The sequence below is a fragment of the Mesitornis unicolor genome, unplaced genomic scaffold (genome assembly GCF_000695765.1).
Source record: "Mesitornis unicolor isolate BGI_N332 unplaced genomic scaffold, ASM69576v1 scaffold22780, whole genome shotgun sequence".
NCBI classification, from domain to species: domain Eukaryota; kingdom Metazoa; phylum Chordata; class Aves; order Mesitornithiformes; family Mesitornithidae; genus Mesitornis; species Mesitornis unicolor.
The window spans coordinates 2,830-18,945 of record NW_010160599.1 but is presented as its reverse complement, the minus strand read 5'-3'; the positions used below and the strand labels follow the sequence as shown (position 1 = coordinate 18,945).

At 40.4% G+C, this 16,116-nt stretch overlaps 1 protein-coding gene across 1 annotated transcript in view; it reads left to right on the top strand.

The window, feature by feature from the left end:
* GLP1R (glucagon-like peptide 1 receptor) overlaps positions 1–14,166 on the top strand; it is a gene marked incomplete at its 5' end in the record, with an annotated part of 30,999 nt that extends 16,833 nt beyond the window's left edge. Inside the window, 5 exons of the mRNA XM_010190425.1 lie at positions 3,727–3,796; positions 4,507–4,595; positions 8,284–8,422; positions 9,309–9,350; positions 13,975–14,166. Coding sequence (XP_010188727.1) covers positions 3,727–3,796; positions 4,507–4,595; positions 8,284–8,422; positions 9,309–9,350; positions 13,975–14,142 — 508 coding nt within the window. The remainder of the gene's footprint in view (positions 1–3,726; positions 3,797–4,506; positions 4,596–8,283; positions 8,423–9,308; positions 9,351–13,974) is intronic.
* Positions 14,167–16,116: the final 1,950 nt, after the last annotated feature.

Sequence of the window (16,116 nt, the reverse complement as noted above, 5' to 3'; positions counted from 1 at the left end):
AAGTTTCCATTATTTAGATCTTCTTAAAATAAAGGCACATTCTCTGTCTGCTTCCGTTAGTCTTGCTGAAGACAACTACGTGCAAGACTGCTGCAAAAGGCAAACTACATTTCATCCATTTTTACCGTAGTGGCTGTTCTGAAAAAGCTTTATGTACCAAATAACATTATAGTTTGCTTTTCTTGTTTTAGTTTGGTTTTTTAAAGAACAAAAGAGAGGAAAGTGGCTTCCTCTTAGTTGCAGTGACTGCCTGGAAGTATTTGGGTAGCTTTCTTTGTGGTGAGATAAATCACTTTATGCTATTTCCTTTTTATTTTAAATGTACTGTTTATTGAGTCTTGCTCTTACTTAGGTTCCAAATAACCCAGCCAGTACTTTTGTAGAGGGACCTTTTTTTTCCTTTTTCTTTTTCTTTTTTTTTTTACTCCAAACACAATCCTTCCTGGGGAGATGCTGCAAAGTGAAAATACAGTGTAGTCAGAGTCACCTCCAGACTTTTTTCTGGTGTTCATGACTATTAAGAACTGGCTTTTTTAAAATGTCTTTAATAGTACCAAACCAGTTCAGTCAAAGCTGCCTTTAATGGCTTAAAGCAATATTAGGATGTGCTGACTTTCCTTTTCAAGGTTGACTTGATAATATTCTGTAGCAAGATTGTGGCCGCACTGATGTATTGCAAGTTTTGTTGAAATTATCAGAACAGGTACAGTGAACATGCAGGCTCTGAACAGGCGATGATTCTGTGATGTTCCTTGGGCCTATCTTCCCGTTGATGTAGAAAATGTATTCAAAATGCTCATGCTGAGCCTCCTACATTATGCAGTGCTCAGAGCTGATTTATGTTTTCTATTAAGGAAAACTGTCACTCACTGCCTTCAGCAAACCTTAAAAGGGACAATTTTGCACTTTATTGAATTTTCTAAATCTTGTATAAATATTTGTAAAATACAGCCATAAATAACCATGTGCAGCAGCTTCTCTGAAAGGCAAGATTTCTGTGCCCTGGGCGAGCATTTGCCGGTGCAGCCAGGGATATCTTTCATGCCTTTTGCCATAGAACTGACACCCTGGATGTGCAGCGGGCTGTAAATTTCATTTGTGACTTAACTACTTCCCTGGCTATGAGCAATAACTGGAACTAAACATGGTCAGGGCTGGGAATTTGATGCAGTTCCGTGAACGTGGCCATTTGAATGAAAGACTGAAGCCTGCAAGACTAACTTGCAGACTGACTTCTTCTTTCCTTACATGTGCACGTTGTCAACTCCTTTAGAAAGCCGTTGCTGTTTTAAAAAGTGAGCTATTGAAAACAACTTTGTCTAGATTACAAATAAAATTGTAAGGCAAACTGAGCTTCTTAGTTATTAGTCTATGCCTGAAGAGCTGATATTTACCTATCTTTGCTTCTATCTCCAATTAATTATGGAAGCAAGACAGCTAGCCTACAATCTTTTTAAAAAATGGAGCCATTCAGCTGTACCTCTTAAGGTAAAAATTCAGTGTTTTCATTTTTAGAAAAAAAATTCCAGATTGGTCAGCTAAGGCAGAAACTTCCCAGTAGAATTTGTTTCACTGGACCAGTTCTCCATTCGCAGCTCTGAGGCTATTAGTTGCCAAGCATCTTCTGAGTGATGCTGAGCAAACTGTAGGGATGGATCCAAAACACAAGAGATGTTGGTGTATTTATCAGTGTGGCAATCCCAGAAAGCACAAATGGACAAGAAATCATGTACAGATCTATCAATTTTATTTTCTGGACACTTTAGTAACTGTGACACTTTAATTGGGCTGTAATAGTGTTTTTATTGCATGTGTTTGTATAAATTTAAAAGTAGCTAAAACTGCTTTGTGCCACAGGAAGCAAATTAATACACACAGATGTAGCAGAGTTAATGTAAAGAATAATTTTTCAGCCTCCGTCATTACAAGGAAATTTTATAATTGCCTCTGCTTCTACTGCAGCTAATCATAAAATTAGAGCTCTACTTCCAGTCATGTCTGTTATCCCATCAGTCTTGAGGGGTTCAAGTAAAATGAATTTTAACAGCTTCATGAAGCCAGCTCCCAGTCACACGTACCAATTAGAAAGTTCTTCTGTTACTCAGAATCCAGCTCAGGTACGCTAACTGCACACAATGCATACACCTTTTTTCTCCAGCACCTAAAATACAACTGAATTGTAGGTTCTAGAGCTGCTGGTTGCAGTAATATGCTTGTTATATGCATTAAACTGTAATTGAAAGGAAAAACAAAATCCTGAGCCCTTCTCAGGCTTGCAGTACCTGCGAGGGAGCACGGAAACGCCGCAGCCAAACTGCTTCACTTTCCTCCCCAGTAAGTGAGTGCATGTGGGTGCGTTCTTGTAGCATGGATGCTACCTCATGCCACACAGTTTGTTAGTTTCTTTACAAGGCTGGGGAGGGCTTACTCTCCACCAGCATCACCCAAGCTGAAGTTTCACAGGACTGTTAAGAAAACTTAAGGAAAATTTGGCATATGTATATTTTGGCAGATGAGATTTGGAGATGAAGAGAAACTTGTATTGTGAAGGAACCTGTGTTTTCTGTAGTGCTGTTTCCTAGTTTGTTTCACAGCCTGTGTAGCTCAGAAACCTGCTGGCTTTCCTGATGACTGCTGCTTTTGAGCAATGCTGAGCAATATGGTAGAAAGCTAACAAAGTTTTTTCATGAAAATACCAAGAACGCTGTTGCTGTCTCCGCACGTGAAGCATTAGATGAACACTGCCTCAACACTTGGGTCATTGTGCACCCACATGGTCCATCATACAGTCGGGAGTGGCTGGCTTTGGCCAGGGTCAGACCCAAAAGAACTGGATGTACAAACCCCCCTGTGAAAAGTTCACTTCAAACCAGTGATTCCAAACTGTGGCTTTCAGGCATCAGGTTTCTTGTGATTTTTCTCTAATATTGATCAAGGATGTAGCAGTTCTAAAAGCTAAAATGAGACTTGTGAGGAGAATGAAGTATTATCTTGCCTGCAGCATGTTACTTGCTTGGCAGAGGGCTCAGCTAACAAAAGTTAAGAACTATTGCTCCCATCTTTGGTTTTGCTTTCTTATAACTTTTAAGTCTTTCTTTGGGCCCAAAACCTGTACATGTACACTGGAGGAACTGTAACTTGTTTCCTTAATTGCTTTCTCCTGGTTGAAGTTAGTAGGTTCTTTTTGAAAATAAGGGCAAACAAAATAGATGTCTGATCTAAATATTGATGGGAGAAAAGTGATGGTAGGAAATGTGATAAAGAAATAACAAACAGTTAAATAATTACTTTGGAGACTGAAAGTAATAAAAAAAAAATGCAGAAATAGTAGGATAGGAACCACACAGGAAAGGTCTGACTCAAACAGATTCCCCCTCTTCTCCTCTCAGCCACATGACAAATTTGACCTTGGCTTTAATGGAATACATCTTCTCAATTAGCTTATCATCATTCATAGCAAATTGTGGAAGAGAGCTAGCCATTAGTGGGCAAGAAAGGCAGGCAAGTAGTATCCAGTTGGATTATGATAGCTGCAATTGTACAAAGCATTCAGTGTTTCTAAGAAGCAACTGCACCTGTTTCCATGTCAGCATGATGTGCTTTCCTGGTATCTAGTCTTCAATATTGTTTTCTATCTGTATTGTTGTGACAGAATGAAAAGCAGGAGATTTTCGTAGTGGGCTGAAACTTTTTCTTCTTATATTCCTCTTTTTGCCGTCTGCCTAGTTGCTGGACCAGGAACTATAACATGAATTACTGGCTGATCATCAGGCTGCCCATTCTCATCGCCATTGGGGTGAGTATGGGCCACGTACAGCGAGCTGGCAGATTTCCACGAGAAAGAGGATTTCCATAATACAGTGCAAAGAGCAGATGTGCACATGGCTGTTGTACACATCCAAAGGCGAATAACCTCTGAGAGTACTGACATTTTCATTCAGAAATGTGATTTTATGAAACGAAATTGGTTTCTGTCACTGGAATTCCCAACTAGCATTTTGTTTGTTTAATTTAGCCACATGCTGTCATGTTGTAGTGGCAGCACATGATAACAAAAGAGCACACCACAGCAATCCAGTTAACTCCTGAGTGTGCGGAAAGCTGCAGCAGGTAGTATGGGGAGGCAGAAGACAATATTTCAGATACTGGGCTACATGACAGCAACAAATTGTGTGGCATTGTGTGCCATGTTCTGCAGCCACAATACTGTGGCAGTCTCAGACCTCCAGACAAGGCAAATGGGACAGCCCACACCTTTACTGTGCCCATTCCTCAGAGATGTAGGTAAGCTCCCCTGCCTTGTTTAGTCAACTGCCTGCGTTTTCAAGTTGTCCTTTTCATAGAGGATGTGTTTAAAGCACAATTCCTTAGCAGGGGTTTGAATTCCTGGCAAATTCTGCAGCTGCAGAGTAGCAGGATGCACATACATACACAAACCAGCTTTTTTGAACACTTATGAATGTGTGTTTCTTGATGATGGTATAAATCTATCTTTCATTTCTCCAGGTAAATTTCCTGATCTTTATCAGAGTTATATGCATCATCATCTCCAAACTACAGGCTAATTTGATGTGCAAAACTGACATAAAATGCAGGTATGTCATTTGATGGTCTGACACTTTTTGTGCCTCTCAAAATGAAAGTTGACAAGGAGATACAAGAAAAAGAGCGAACTGACAAAAATAATTAAAGATCACAGGCCTTGAGTAATGCGCAGTCACACATTGGTATGACTGCTTGGACAGTCAGGCCCCAGAGAAGCCTCCTGGTGAAACCTAGGCAGGTGATACAGAGAAACAGAAGGCTTGGCCTCCCAAGTTTGTCACTTTGCAGTCTTCCATAAAACTGGAAGAATATTAACTAAGCAGGTATTTTTAAAATGCTTGCAGCATTTACACGTACTTCTCATAATTTGAAAAAATGAGTGATGGAAATAAAAGCTTTAACTTCAATGAAGATCAAGATGAGTGTCATTTTGAGTATTGCTCCTTGTTCTTCTTGCCAGTTGTTACTGGGCCAAACTTTCAATCTTGAATGCATATGATGTTTCAAGAGAGATATCAGATTTATCATAGAAGTATTTAATTTTTAATTTGCGGGCTTCAGCCTGTCTCTGTGATTCATGGTCACATCCTTCCTTTCTGCATCTTGGAGAATATTTCTGTATTGCAGTCTGAACAATAATGTAGAAATAACAAGTTAGCAATATAGTGAATTAACCAGTGTGGAGCTACAATGCTGTGGTAGCCACGCTGCTACTGATGGTTGATTTGAGTAGTTTGAAGTTGGATATTTCACTGCTGCAGTCTTTTAAGCTAGACATAGAATGTATTTTGGTGAATTCTCATCAGAGTGTAGAGTTGCCTTGTATGTTACTTACCTTCTTTACCTCATGTGAAATTTTGGAAATCCTAATGTGTGTTTAGAGCTTAAAGCAGACAAAAGGGCTCCTTTTAGTGAGCTGTAGGCTTTGCTTTCATCCCTACTGTTATTTTGAATATATGTGATCTTTGTCTTTCAGGGTAAGATTTGCAGGGGTGGAAAGGAGGGATTTTCTAATTCTGATGGTTTGAAGCCATCTAAAAGTCTGACTGTAAATTTACCCTCTCAAGGGAGAAAGACCTTGCCCTCATGACTTCTGCAAGCAGCAGGAAAGTTTGATGCAGCTGAGCCATTTCTAGAGGTGCATGTTCTTTCATTTCTTCATGTTGCCTGTTGAAGAATCTACTGTGTAAACAGAAAGACTTTATTAGGAAAGGATTTATACAGTAACAGAGCCTTCTTCATTGATAAATGAGAAATATAGTCTTGGGGGTCCTTCCGGAGGTTGTTGATTATATCCAGAATCTTTGGGGAAGTCTTTTACCCAAAAGAGTTCTGTTCATTGGCATGCCTCTGATGATACCACCAGCAATAGCCACAGGTTCCTGATTCAGATTGTTTTTCCTCCTTTTTTTCCCTGCTTAAAAACACGGGAAAAGCTTTTGAGTGGAGGGGAGACAGAACTGCTGTGTTTGAATGCATTCTTTTAAATAGAGGCCAGTCTAGGTGCCCAAGAAGGCCACTAGTTTAGATACATTTGTGTAAGGACGGAAGTGTTTTGCTCTCGGGCCAATCTTTCTTCTGCTTCTCTCCTGTTGCCCATTCAGTTGATGAAGAGAGAGCGCTCACTGTTCAGTACAGCAGCAAATACCTTTCATCTGTAGAAGGACTGGAGTCATGGAGAAACTCCTCCCCTTGCTCAGGGAAAGGATTTTCTTTAGGGAGGTCTCCATTACCCAGGAAGCCTTATCATAGGACTTTGCATGGCTTCCTGTTTAATACAGAGCTCTCCGAGTATTCCATCTAGAACAATTAGCATCCATTAAGTAAACTAGGACTTTGCTGTACACCTACATAACTCCCTTTTTTCACACAGGTGGTGTCTCCAGAGCCAGTTTAGCATCAGCCTTGTGGTTCTAGCTCATTTAAACAAGTCCTCTATTCTCTAATGCAATGGTCTGCCTAGGTCCACTAGAGATCTGCATTTCTGCTTACCTGTGTGTGTAAACTGTTTAATTTTAACAGTTACTTTCACCGACCCTTGGTCCTTTTGTACCAAGAACAGCAGCAGGCCGGTGGATGGGGTGACAGGAGCCTTGCACTTGGGATGTGATAACCCCATACAGCAGTACAGGATGGGCACTGACTGCGGAGAAAGCAACTTTACAGGGGATCCAGGGATGCTGGAGGACAACAGGTTGAACGCGATTTAGCAGTGTGCCCTTGTGACAGCATAGGCTGACTGCATGCTGGACTGCACTAGCAAAAGCATTGCCAGAAGGTCAAGGGAAGTGACTGATCCTCATGCAGCACCTGTGAGACTGCTTCTGGTGTCCAGGTTATGGGTCCCCAGTACAAGAAAGACGTAATGTAGTGTCCCTCCAGCCCCATGGGACTTGCATCAGTTTTGCACCAAGCTAGTTCAGGGGCTGGACCAGGTGAGATAGAAAGGGGTTCTGAAAACTGGGTTTATTCAGTCTGGAGAACAGAAGACTAAGCAAAGATTTAATTGCAGTTCAGTTACCTCATGGTGCTTATACAGAAGATGGAGCTGGAGTATTTTCAGAGATGCACAGTGAAAGGACAAGGGGCAGCTGTCACAAGTTATAGCAAGAGAAATCCCAATTGCATGTGGAAGGTGAAAAAGAATTCACAGTGAGAGTGGTATGATGCTGGGAGAGAGACCCAGGAGAGCTGTGAAGGACCATATAGATATTTAAGATACAGGTATTTTAGATATTTATGGATACAGACCTTTTGAGATAGTCAAAACTTGGCTGGACACAGCCTTGAGTAACCTGCTGTGAACTGCAGTTGGACTGGAGACTTCCAGCCTGAAGGATTACATGATTCAGAATAGCAGCCAACAGCCCTAGGGCACACAAGATCTACTGATTACTGACAGCCCTGAAAGTTGAGTGATTTTGTATCTACTGAATTGTCTCAAGACGGGTTGTCATGAGACAGTGCCACGTTCTGTGGCCCAGGACAGCCCTATCAACTCCCATGTGAGGCTCAGGCATCTTTTTGAGTGGCTAGCATGTATGTTTGTCAAAAAACATTCTTGTGAATGTTCTCCTGTGGTTGTATCCCTGAGCATTTCTCTCTCACTGATGAAAAATGTTTTCTTTCAGGTTGGTTTGTCATTTTTCCTTTGCTAGCTGTATCTTTGAACTTGCTGTTTAAATCATGGAGTCATCACTTGCTTTAAGACAGTTTAACTGCTTTTGCAAAGCGTTCTGCAGTTATGGTTAGTTCCAACGTTCTGAAGATTTAACACACCAAAGAGATGAGAAGGAATAGTAAGTCCTCCTCCCTTTGCCAAGATATTTTTAAAAGATAGCAGTCATTGATAGGTTATTTTTTTCAGGCCATCAGCAAGGTAGGTTTTGGTCATCTTTCCCACTTACAGCTGGGGAAAAGGATACACAAGAAGATAGCTTAGGTACAAGAAGGCAGATGGTCTGCTATTGAATTTGGAAGAAGATTTTTTAGGTGAAAAAATTCAGCCAGGAGCTGAATACAGAGGCAACTGAAACATGTTGGAACCTACTAACGTTATTTTGAGGATTTTTTTTTTTTCCTGCAGCCTGTGGAGGAGGAACCTGTGACAAAAAGTGGTGCAATGGCTTACTGAAGGTGACAGTGTGTCAAAAGCAGAATGCAGTGACTCCCTGTCATCACCGGGATCAATAATGGTCTACTCAGTAGCACTGTGTTTTTCTTTCTTTGTCATCTTAGGCTGGCCAAGTCTACACTGACTCTGATCCCACTGCTGGGGACCCATGAGGTCATCTTTGCCTTTATTACTGATGAGCATGCCAGAGGGATGCTGCGCTTCGTGAAGCTTTTTACTGAACTCTCTTTTGCTTCTTTCCAGGTAGCATTCACACTGTGCTGATGTGGATAAGTTATTTTTTAACTGCTGTTTAGGGACCTTCTTTCTCTCTCATTCATTGCATGTTCCCTGTTCTTTATATTTCTCAATTTAGCACTGGATATTACAGAATTATGACAGTAATAGGGAAAGTTTGAGGACTAATTTTTAATAACCAACTTAGATGTTAGTGTCATATACTTATTTTCAGTGTCTTAAATTTACCACAATATACTGGTATACCTATCCATTTATGCATATCTACCTCTTATGGGACACCTGGAGGCAATAATGAAATTGTCCATGATTTCCGGTAATTGTATAATGGCATTGCTGAAAGCAAATTTTGTGCTTTCTCTGCTGTTTTTGATACTCTTTGGAAAATCTGTGCTGTGAGAGGTAGCCATCTACAGCTGCAACTGCATGTGAGGAGGATGTAGGTTTACTGAGATTTTTATTTAGCTGTTGCCTCAGGTAAGGCTATTTCAAAAGAGTCTCCTTGTCTAAGGGAATCATTATTCTGATTTCCCTGCTCACTTACTCATTCCCTGTTTATGAGGTGCAGAGCTGTATTTAAGATCACTGTGAGTTGTTTACTTATAAAGTGTTTATAACTAGAAACAGGTAAGGAAAATAAAAGGGGAAAGGAATGTTTAGAAAAAAATAACAGTTTAAAGAAAACGGTAACTCCTTTTTCCTAAGATCTTGTGCTTTGAGATGTAGTTTGGTCAAATGTCTCCTCTGCCATCAGAGCTGCTGGGGACCACAGATAGTCTCTGTCTTGTTTTTCTCTCACCATAGGACATGCCAGTGTGGAGCCCCTCAGCAAGTTTGTTTAGCAAAGCAAGGAAACTGCTCTGCTCACTGTTCTTGTTTCTGTTGATTTCAGGGACTGATGGTTGCAATTCTCTACTGTTTCATCAATAATGAGGTAAGAGACACTAGTTGTTCCAATTTGCCTTATCAGCATTCACTATAGGAAAGGAAATTGAAAATGGTCTTGAACTGCTAAATTGTCCATGTTCAGGACTTTTACTTTTTTTTTTACAGACCCTCCTCTGTACAGCTACACAGGATAACTCCTCAAACAAATGTTGGAACAAATTCAGGCAGTACAATTTAGGGCCACTATTTGTAGATATGAAATCTTGCAAGTTGTCTTGCTCACATTTGTACAATTTGCACTGCTGGAGCTTTTCTCTTATTAAGAATTATGCTGCTCTTCTTAATCTGTCTCATAGTGCTGCTTATTTGCTTGTTTTGGTGAATGTGGGAGTAGAGCCCATTTTATTCTGAGAGCTCAGCTCAGCTGGCTTGTGAGGTTGGAGAGTCCTCTTAGCTAATGCCCATGCAGTTTGGTTTCGTTTGATATCCCTGTGGCTCAGCTACTTGAAGGCTCTCATTCAAACTGAACTTCACAGAGTGGTGACCTCTCACAGGCCCAGAAGAAGTGTGGCTGGGTCTTTGAGTTAATTGATTGCAATTCTGTCAGTACCACTTCTGTGGTTTCTACAGAATCCCAGCCCTGTTGGAGGAAAGAGCATGGTTCTGTTTCTGTATTGCAGGAGTATCTCACGCTACCTTCTAAGTGATGATTATTACTCATTCATTCAGCAGCAAGGTTTGCAAGAGAAGCAAACACTACTGATTTGGCAGCACGTTATTAAGTTCAATGCACATCAATGTGTTTTACACTCTTGCTAAATCTACTTTTACACATGACATGGTAATTCAAGATCACCTATTGAGAGACAGGCCTCATCAAGGAAATTGAATCAATGGAAAAATGTTCTACTTGTGTCATTATGGCCAGGCTGGAGTCAACATCAGACAAAAACGCAGCAGGCATCTTGAATTAAGCCCTGCAGGAGTCTGTTTGCTTTTGTAGTTTGTGGGTAAGATTTTGTTTAAGTGAATGTGTTAATTGTACTGCTTACAGAAGTCAGAGGTGGGTAGCAGTAGGCTTTGCTGAAGTATGAGAATTAGAGAATACTTGTTTCGAACGCTTTGTACAGTTTTACAGGTCTGAAGTGTAGCACTGTCTGCTGGTGCATCATGTATTTCTTCTTCATTTTGGCCTTTGCTCATACATCCCCTGTGCAGCTGCAGCCAGGCCTCTCATGAGTAATGCCTAATAATTTCCTCCATGTGATACAAGGGCAAAGTTTTACAAAGTGATACAGCAAAGTACATAGCCAAAACTTTATTACAAACCCTGAAAGAGTAAGCTTGTTTCATTTGAGGGAACTCACTTGAAGTAGCCTACCTACATATCTAAGGGGTCCTCACAATCTCTTGCTATAGTTCTCTTCCTCTTGTAATGTAATTTCTAAAATCTAACCAAAATGTGCTCAGCTTCACAGAAATCTGACAATCTAGAATTAATTGTTTTGCTTCTTCCAACCCTTGTTAAAAGAAGGGAGAAGGATTTTGTTAAGCCTAGTCATCAGCATCCATAAAATAAGTCCATGTAGAGAGTTCGATTAGGTCAAGTCTTTCCTATTTCTTTCTTAAGTTTTATGAGAAATCATTGATTTTCAAGCTGTTTTTCTTCTGACAGAATGTATGTGCCTGAAGCCTATCCTTGTTTGCTGTATGGTCTATATTTTTGTTTTTGTCTGTGACGCTCAGTGACTCCTTTTTTCTTAACTGTACAACATGAAATTTTTTGCCAGTCCTGGTGCCAGATCATGAACAGAAATGAAGCTAGAAGAGATACTAATGTCCTTTTTAGTATCTACTTATGGAATAACATTAAAATATGTTCATATTTCGCCTAAAGTTTCTAGATTTTCTCTGATATTGCTCTGAAGCAAATGGGAGGGTCTCATCAGATTGCCCGTTATCACCAGTGTTGTCTAAAATATAAGCTGTGTTTAAGATTATTAGTTTTTCTGCAGTTGGTGTTACTTTCTAGAAGAAACATTCTAACCAGAGATGCTGCCACTGTCTATCAGAATTAGTTTGTGATTCAGGTTTCGTCCTCTGTAGTCTTGCTTCTCCTTTTTACCTCCTTCTTATCACAATGGAAGTACACTTCACTCTCTTCTACCTTAAAAGAATCTGTCCTGACTCCATGACTCCTAAATTTTATTTAATTACTCCCCAATCTTCCCTTTTTCTTGTCTTTCTCTATACAGACTATACAACATACTCCTCCACTAGCTCTATTCCAATTCCATTCAGATCTTTCCTTCTACTATGATTTCTTGATACGGGTTTTTTTGCCAAAGTTTAAGGTTTTTTGTAATCAGATTCCAGATTCATTGCCACACTTTGAAATTCCTTGCCCATTAGCTGCATTAAGCTCAATCATCTCTCTGCGAGAAGTCTTCTCCACCTTTAACCTCCGTGACCAAATTCTCGTGCCTCTTGCCTTTCTCTTTCAGAATACTCTACATAAAAATTTTCCTTCTTCCCCTTTCTCGTTGGAGCTTTGTTCTTGGTTCCCTTTTCCCTGTATAGCTTATTTCTGGGGAATATTATCCACAGATGGAAGTTACTGGGCTAATTCTTTTTGCTGAAAGATCCATAGATCTACTTCCATGCTTAAAACCTGCCACTTAATGAAATAAATCTTAACCTATTCCATTGGTCACACAATCACAGCTGTCTAGACAAAAACTCAATGCAGCACAGAAAGCAGAGCTGTTCTTTACCTTTTTCCTAACTTCTGGAAAGAAAACTAATATTCTGTCATTCAGATCTGTTCCTAAGACATCATCTCTGATGATCATCTCTTTTGTTCAGGTCTTCCCATTCACTTCGTCTCAATCTTTCGGGCTATTTGTATCATAGCTCTAGGATACAGTCTGTCATGTCCAGCCAGATTGAAGACTCATTTCCTCCCTTTGATTCTAAGACACCCATTTCTGTTGCGCATTGACTCATTCTGTCAGTAAGTACACTCATGCTTGCTTTCAGGATCTGCTTGTAAATGTCTACATCTGCTTTTTCCTAGCGCTGCCTATTAAAACAGCCATTTTCCATGCCCACAAAAGGTACCAAGTACTGGGGTGGCATACAATCAGTTCTGCAGACAGCAAGGTCCCTGCTTTTTACTCTTTCCTTTTCTGTATTTATCAGGCTGTTCTCCCTCATTCTTCTATGCCAGGCTACCTCAGATACACTGTGTTTTTTCTGGTGTCTTTGTGCAGCTTTTGACAAAACGACCCACAGTTATCATGGTAAAATACAAGGTTCTGTCTCCACATCTTTCCTTCTGTCCCACTTGGTTGTGATACAGAGAGACAAATTCCATTGTCAGAAACACAGAGGTGCAGCCAGTTCCCACCAGAATGGTATTCAGTGCAAGGGCTGTAGCCCAGAGTTGATGAGCACTGCTGGAGGTAACCACCAAAGGAAGGCAATCGGGTATGCAAAGCTTTGCTCCCTTTTCAGGGCTGCCTCCCAGATACAGTATTTCACAGTGAAGAAGCAAGGAGAAGGGCATACGGCAGCTGGTTCTCTAGGAAGTTTCCCTCAGAGTATGAAGGTCCGGGTGTGATGACAAGCCTGTGCTGAAACTGCCATCAGCCCATTTAGTCTCTTGGTGGACCCTAAAAGGAAGCAAATACGAACTCTCTAGAGAAGATTCACTTGAGTAACTCACTGATAGTGAACTTACTTCCAGGCTGAAGTACACACCATAATGAATTGATTACTGTCATTGCACTTCTGCCTTTTTCTAGAGTAAAAAAAGGTTCAATTTTATGTCCACTGCCTCATGTGTTAAAAGCTAATGGAGGTTCTTACTTCAGTCAAGTGGCAAGAACTTTGCCCATGTAACAAGAAGATCTAAATCTTGTTCTTGTTCAGCAGTTACGAGACCCTGGATGAACTTCCAAATGAAGTACAGAGGTTACACAGTTTAACCTAGAACCTGTGACTGGATGAGCACATTTTGCAGCTTTAAAAAAAATCTAGTATCTAGAATAAGATACTGTAAATGCTATCTGAAAAGCAGGGGTAGGAAGTACAGCCTTTAACGTGCTTAATTGTTGCTTTTTCAGTTCTGAATAAGTCTTCATTTTTGAAGATTTTCATTTTGAAAAACAAACAAACAAACAGCCTAAATATTCAGACCAAAAATAATCCAAGACAATACTGTTTATTCAAACCAGAAGGCAAAAAAGTACTCTTAAGAATACCTGTGGTGACAGTACTGAGCAGAAAGCCAGTCTTTTCAGTCATTTCATGGCTGATAAGCAAAATCAACTTAATTGTTAGTACTGGTAGGACAGAGAGTACATTCAGTATTGCAGCTGAATACAATTTAGAATAAAATAATGAAGATAAGATTTCCTGGTGCATAAAAGTGCTTTATTTCTACAAGTAAAAGTGAATGCTGTCATTATTTTACATATGGAATACCCTACAATGGAGTAATGAGAATTGGATAATTTGAAGCAATAATATTGCAGGTTTAAAGCGCTGCCAGATTTTCTCGGTAGTGTGGTATCTTTATTTTTTCCTTGCTGTTTTCTAATGCAGTCATTTAAAGATCTGAATAGTTTTACATCCATTCCTTTTGATTCCTTCTTCACTTCTGTCAGGTTCAGATGGAGTTTCGGAAAAGCTGGGAGCGCTGGAGATTGGAACATTTGTATGTCCAGAGAGACAGCAGTATGAAACCTCTGAAGTGTCCAGCCAACAGCATCAGTAGTGGAGGCACGGTAGGCAGTAGTGTCTACGCTGCCACTTGTCAGGCCACATTCAGCTAAGTTTTTTCTGCAGGTGAATAAGACTGAGAACAATGAACTGTATAATATACCTGAAAACCCTTAAATACCCAAGTAAGTGGCTTAAGAATGCCATCTCCAGCAAGAAACTTAAGCATATGCTGCTCATTGCCCCCAGACTGTTGGGCAAAGGTTTCTAGGGAAGCAATCTGCTAATGTAATCAACACATCAGAGGAAAAATTGATCACGTCTAAAGTAAGTTAAGAGTTTTTTCCACAAAGCCTCCAGGTGTCCAAAACTTAAGCACCGCATTGATCCAGTCTGAAACCACAGGGTTAATGGCTCATTACTGTTGAGTGGGTGAGCTGAGTGATCGACTGATTAAATTACAAGGATACAGAATATGATTATTGCCAAAAAATACATTCAGACTCTTATGGGGATAAGGTAAGGTGCTATCACCAGTTTTAGAAAAAAATAACTTAGTGGGACACAACTTCTATTTTAGGGAAGAAACAGTTTTGTAGTAAGAGTTTCCTAGAGCTAAAGTTGAAAATCTACTTAGCTGTTTTCTGGGTAGGGGAAGAAAAGCATCCTGAAGATGTATCAATACAGCAAGCAGCATAGTGTACATTTCTGAATGCTTTTTTTAAGCTTCACTTGAAAAAAAAAAAATCAAACCAAACAAAACCAGAGCCAGTATCTGATAGGGGTCTCTTCTGCTATTTATAGGTGTGTGTTATCTTTGTTGATGCGAACTGAGATATCCCCTGAATGCACAGCCCTTCTGGTTTTAACAAGGACAGGATAGTGCCTTGTGCTTCAAGAGGACATTTTGCTTCTAAACTATACTCTGCTTCATTTTGGTGCAAACACATCAAAGTCAGCTTGGCAACAGCTGGTCTTAGCAGGCTTCACCTACTTGGAGCACATCCATGGTGTGGGCCCACTCTTCAGGAGACACCTACAAGCTGCAGCACTGACAGCGGCGAGAGGGCGGCTGTTGAGCAGGCTGTGGGCTCAGCATGGTGAACGGTGTTCAGCTCCCTCCTCATCCTCCACAGCCTGTCCATCATCATCAGGATTAAAAAAACAAGCCAAACCAAACCCCACTATCCTAAACTCAATGGGCTTTTGTCTGTTTAAAACTACAAGGGCTCTTGCAGTGAATGCACCTACAGTGCTACTTAGTAATTAGCTGTTACCCTCCTTGATGTTTACAAGAGTTGCTGGGGAGAAAAAAAAACAGAGGTACCTTTACGAGCAGGATGTGATCCATTGCATCACTTAATAACAAGCTTTACATATCTTTACTCAGATATTTGGGCTCCCTTTGCAAGAGACTGCAAGGTGCCAAAGATGAACTTGGAGAATATCCCTGTCCATAGATTTTTTGTAATCAGTAACTCCCATGACATAGCAGTTAGACTACTCAGCAGAAGTAAAAAAAAAAGACAAACAACTTTAAAGTCTTTCTTTGCACCTGCATTCTCATCCCCCATTGCCAAGAAAGTGGACTGAATATTCTGGGATATCATTCAGCGTCTAACCTGCCTGAAGCTAGATTGCTTTGCATGGGATTATTTAATCATTGTATTAAAATACAAATTGCCAACAGGGTGGATTAGTTTTGCAATCATTGGGTTAGAATTGAATTAGAGAGGATGGGTTACCTTCTTTTGCTCTAATGCTTGTAATTGAGCTCCAGGGAGGAAGTCAGACACATCTGTAGAAATCCACCACAGTTCTCAGGCTGGCTGATGTACGTTTAGCATGCTGGCTTCTACACACACCATTTCCAGGCCATCCCTTCCTTACATCGGTCGCAGAGCTGACCTTGGAATGAAGCACCTCAGGTTCTTCTGTAAATTTAATAACTAGCTTCTACTTTGTGTGACCATCAATATAATGCCTGACTACTATGTGCGTATGCTAACTGTTGTCCTGCAATTTAATTAATTAGCTTCCTGTACACTGAGAGTATGCTTGATGTTTCTATTTAACATCTACCCTAA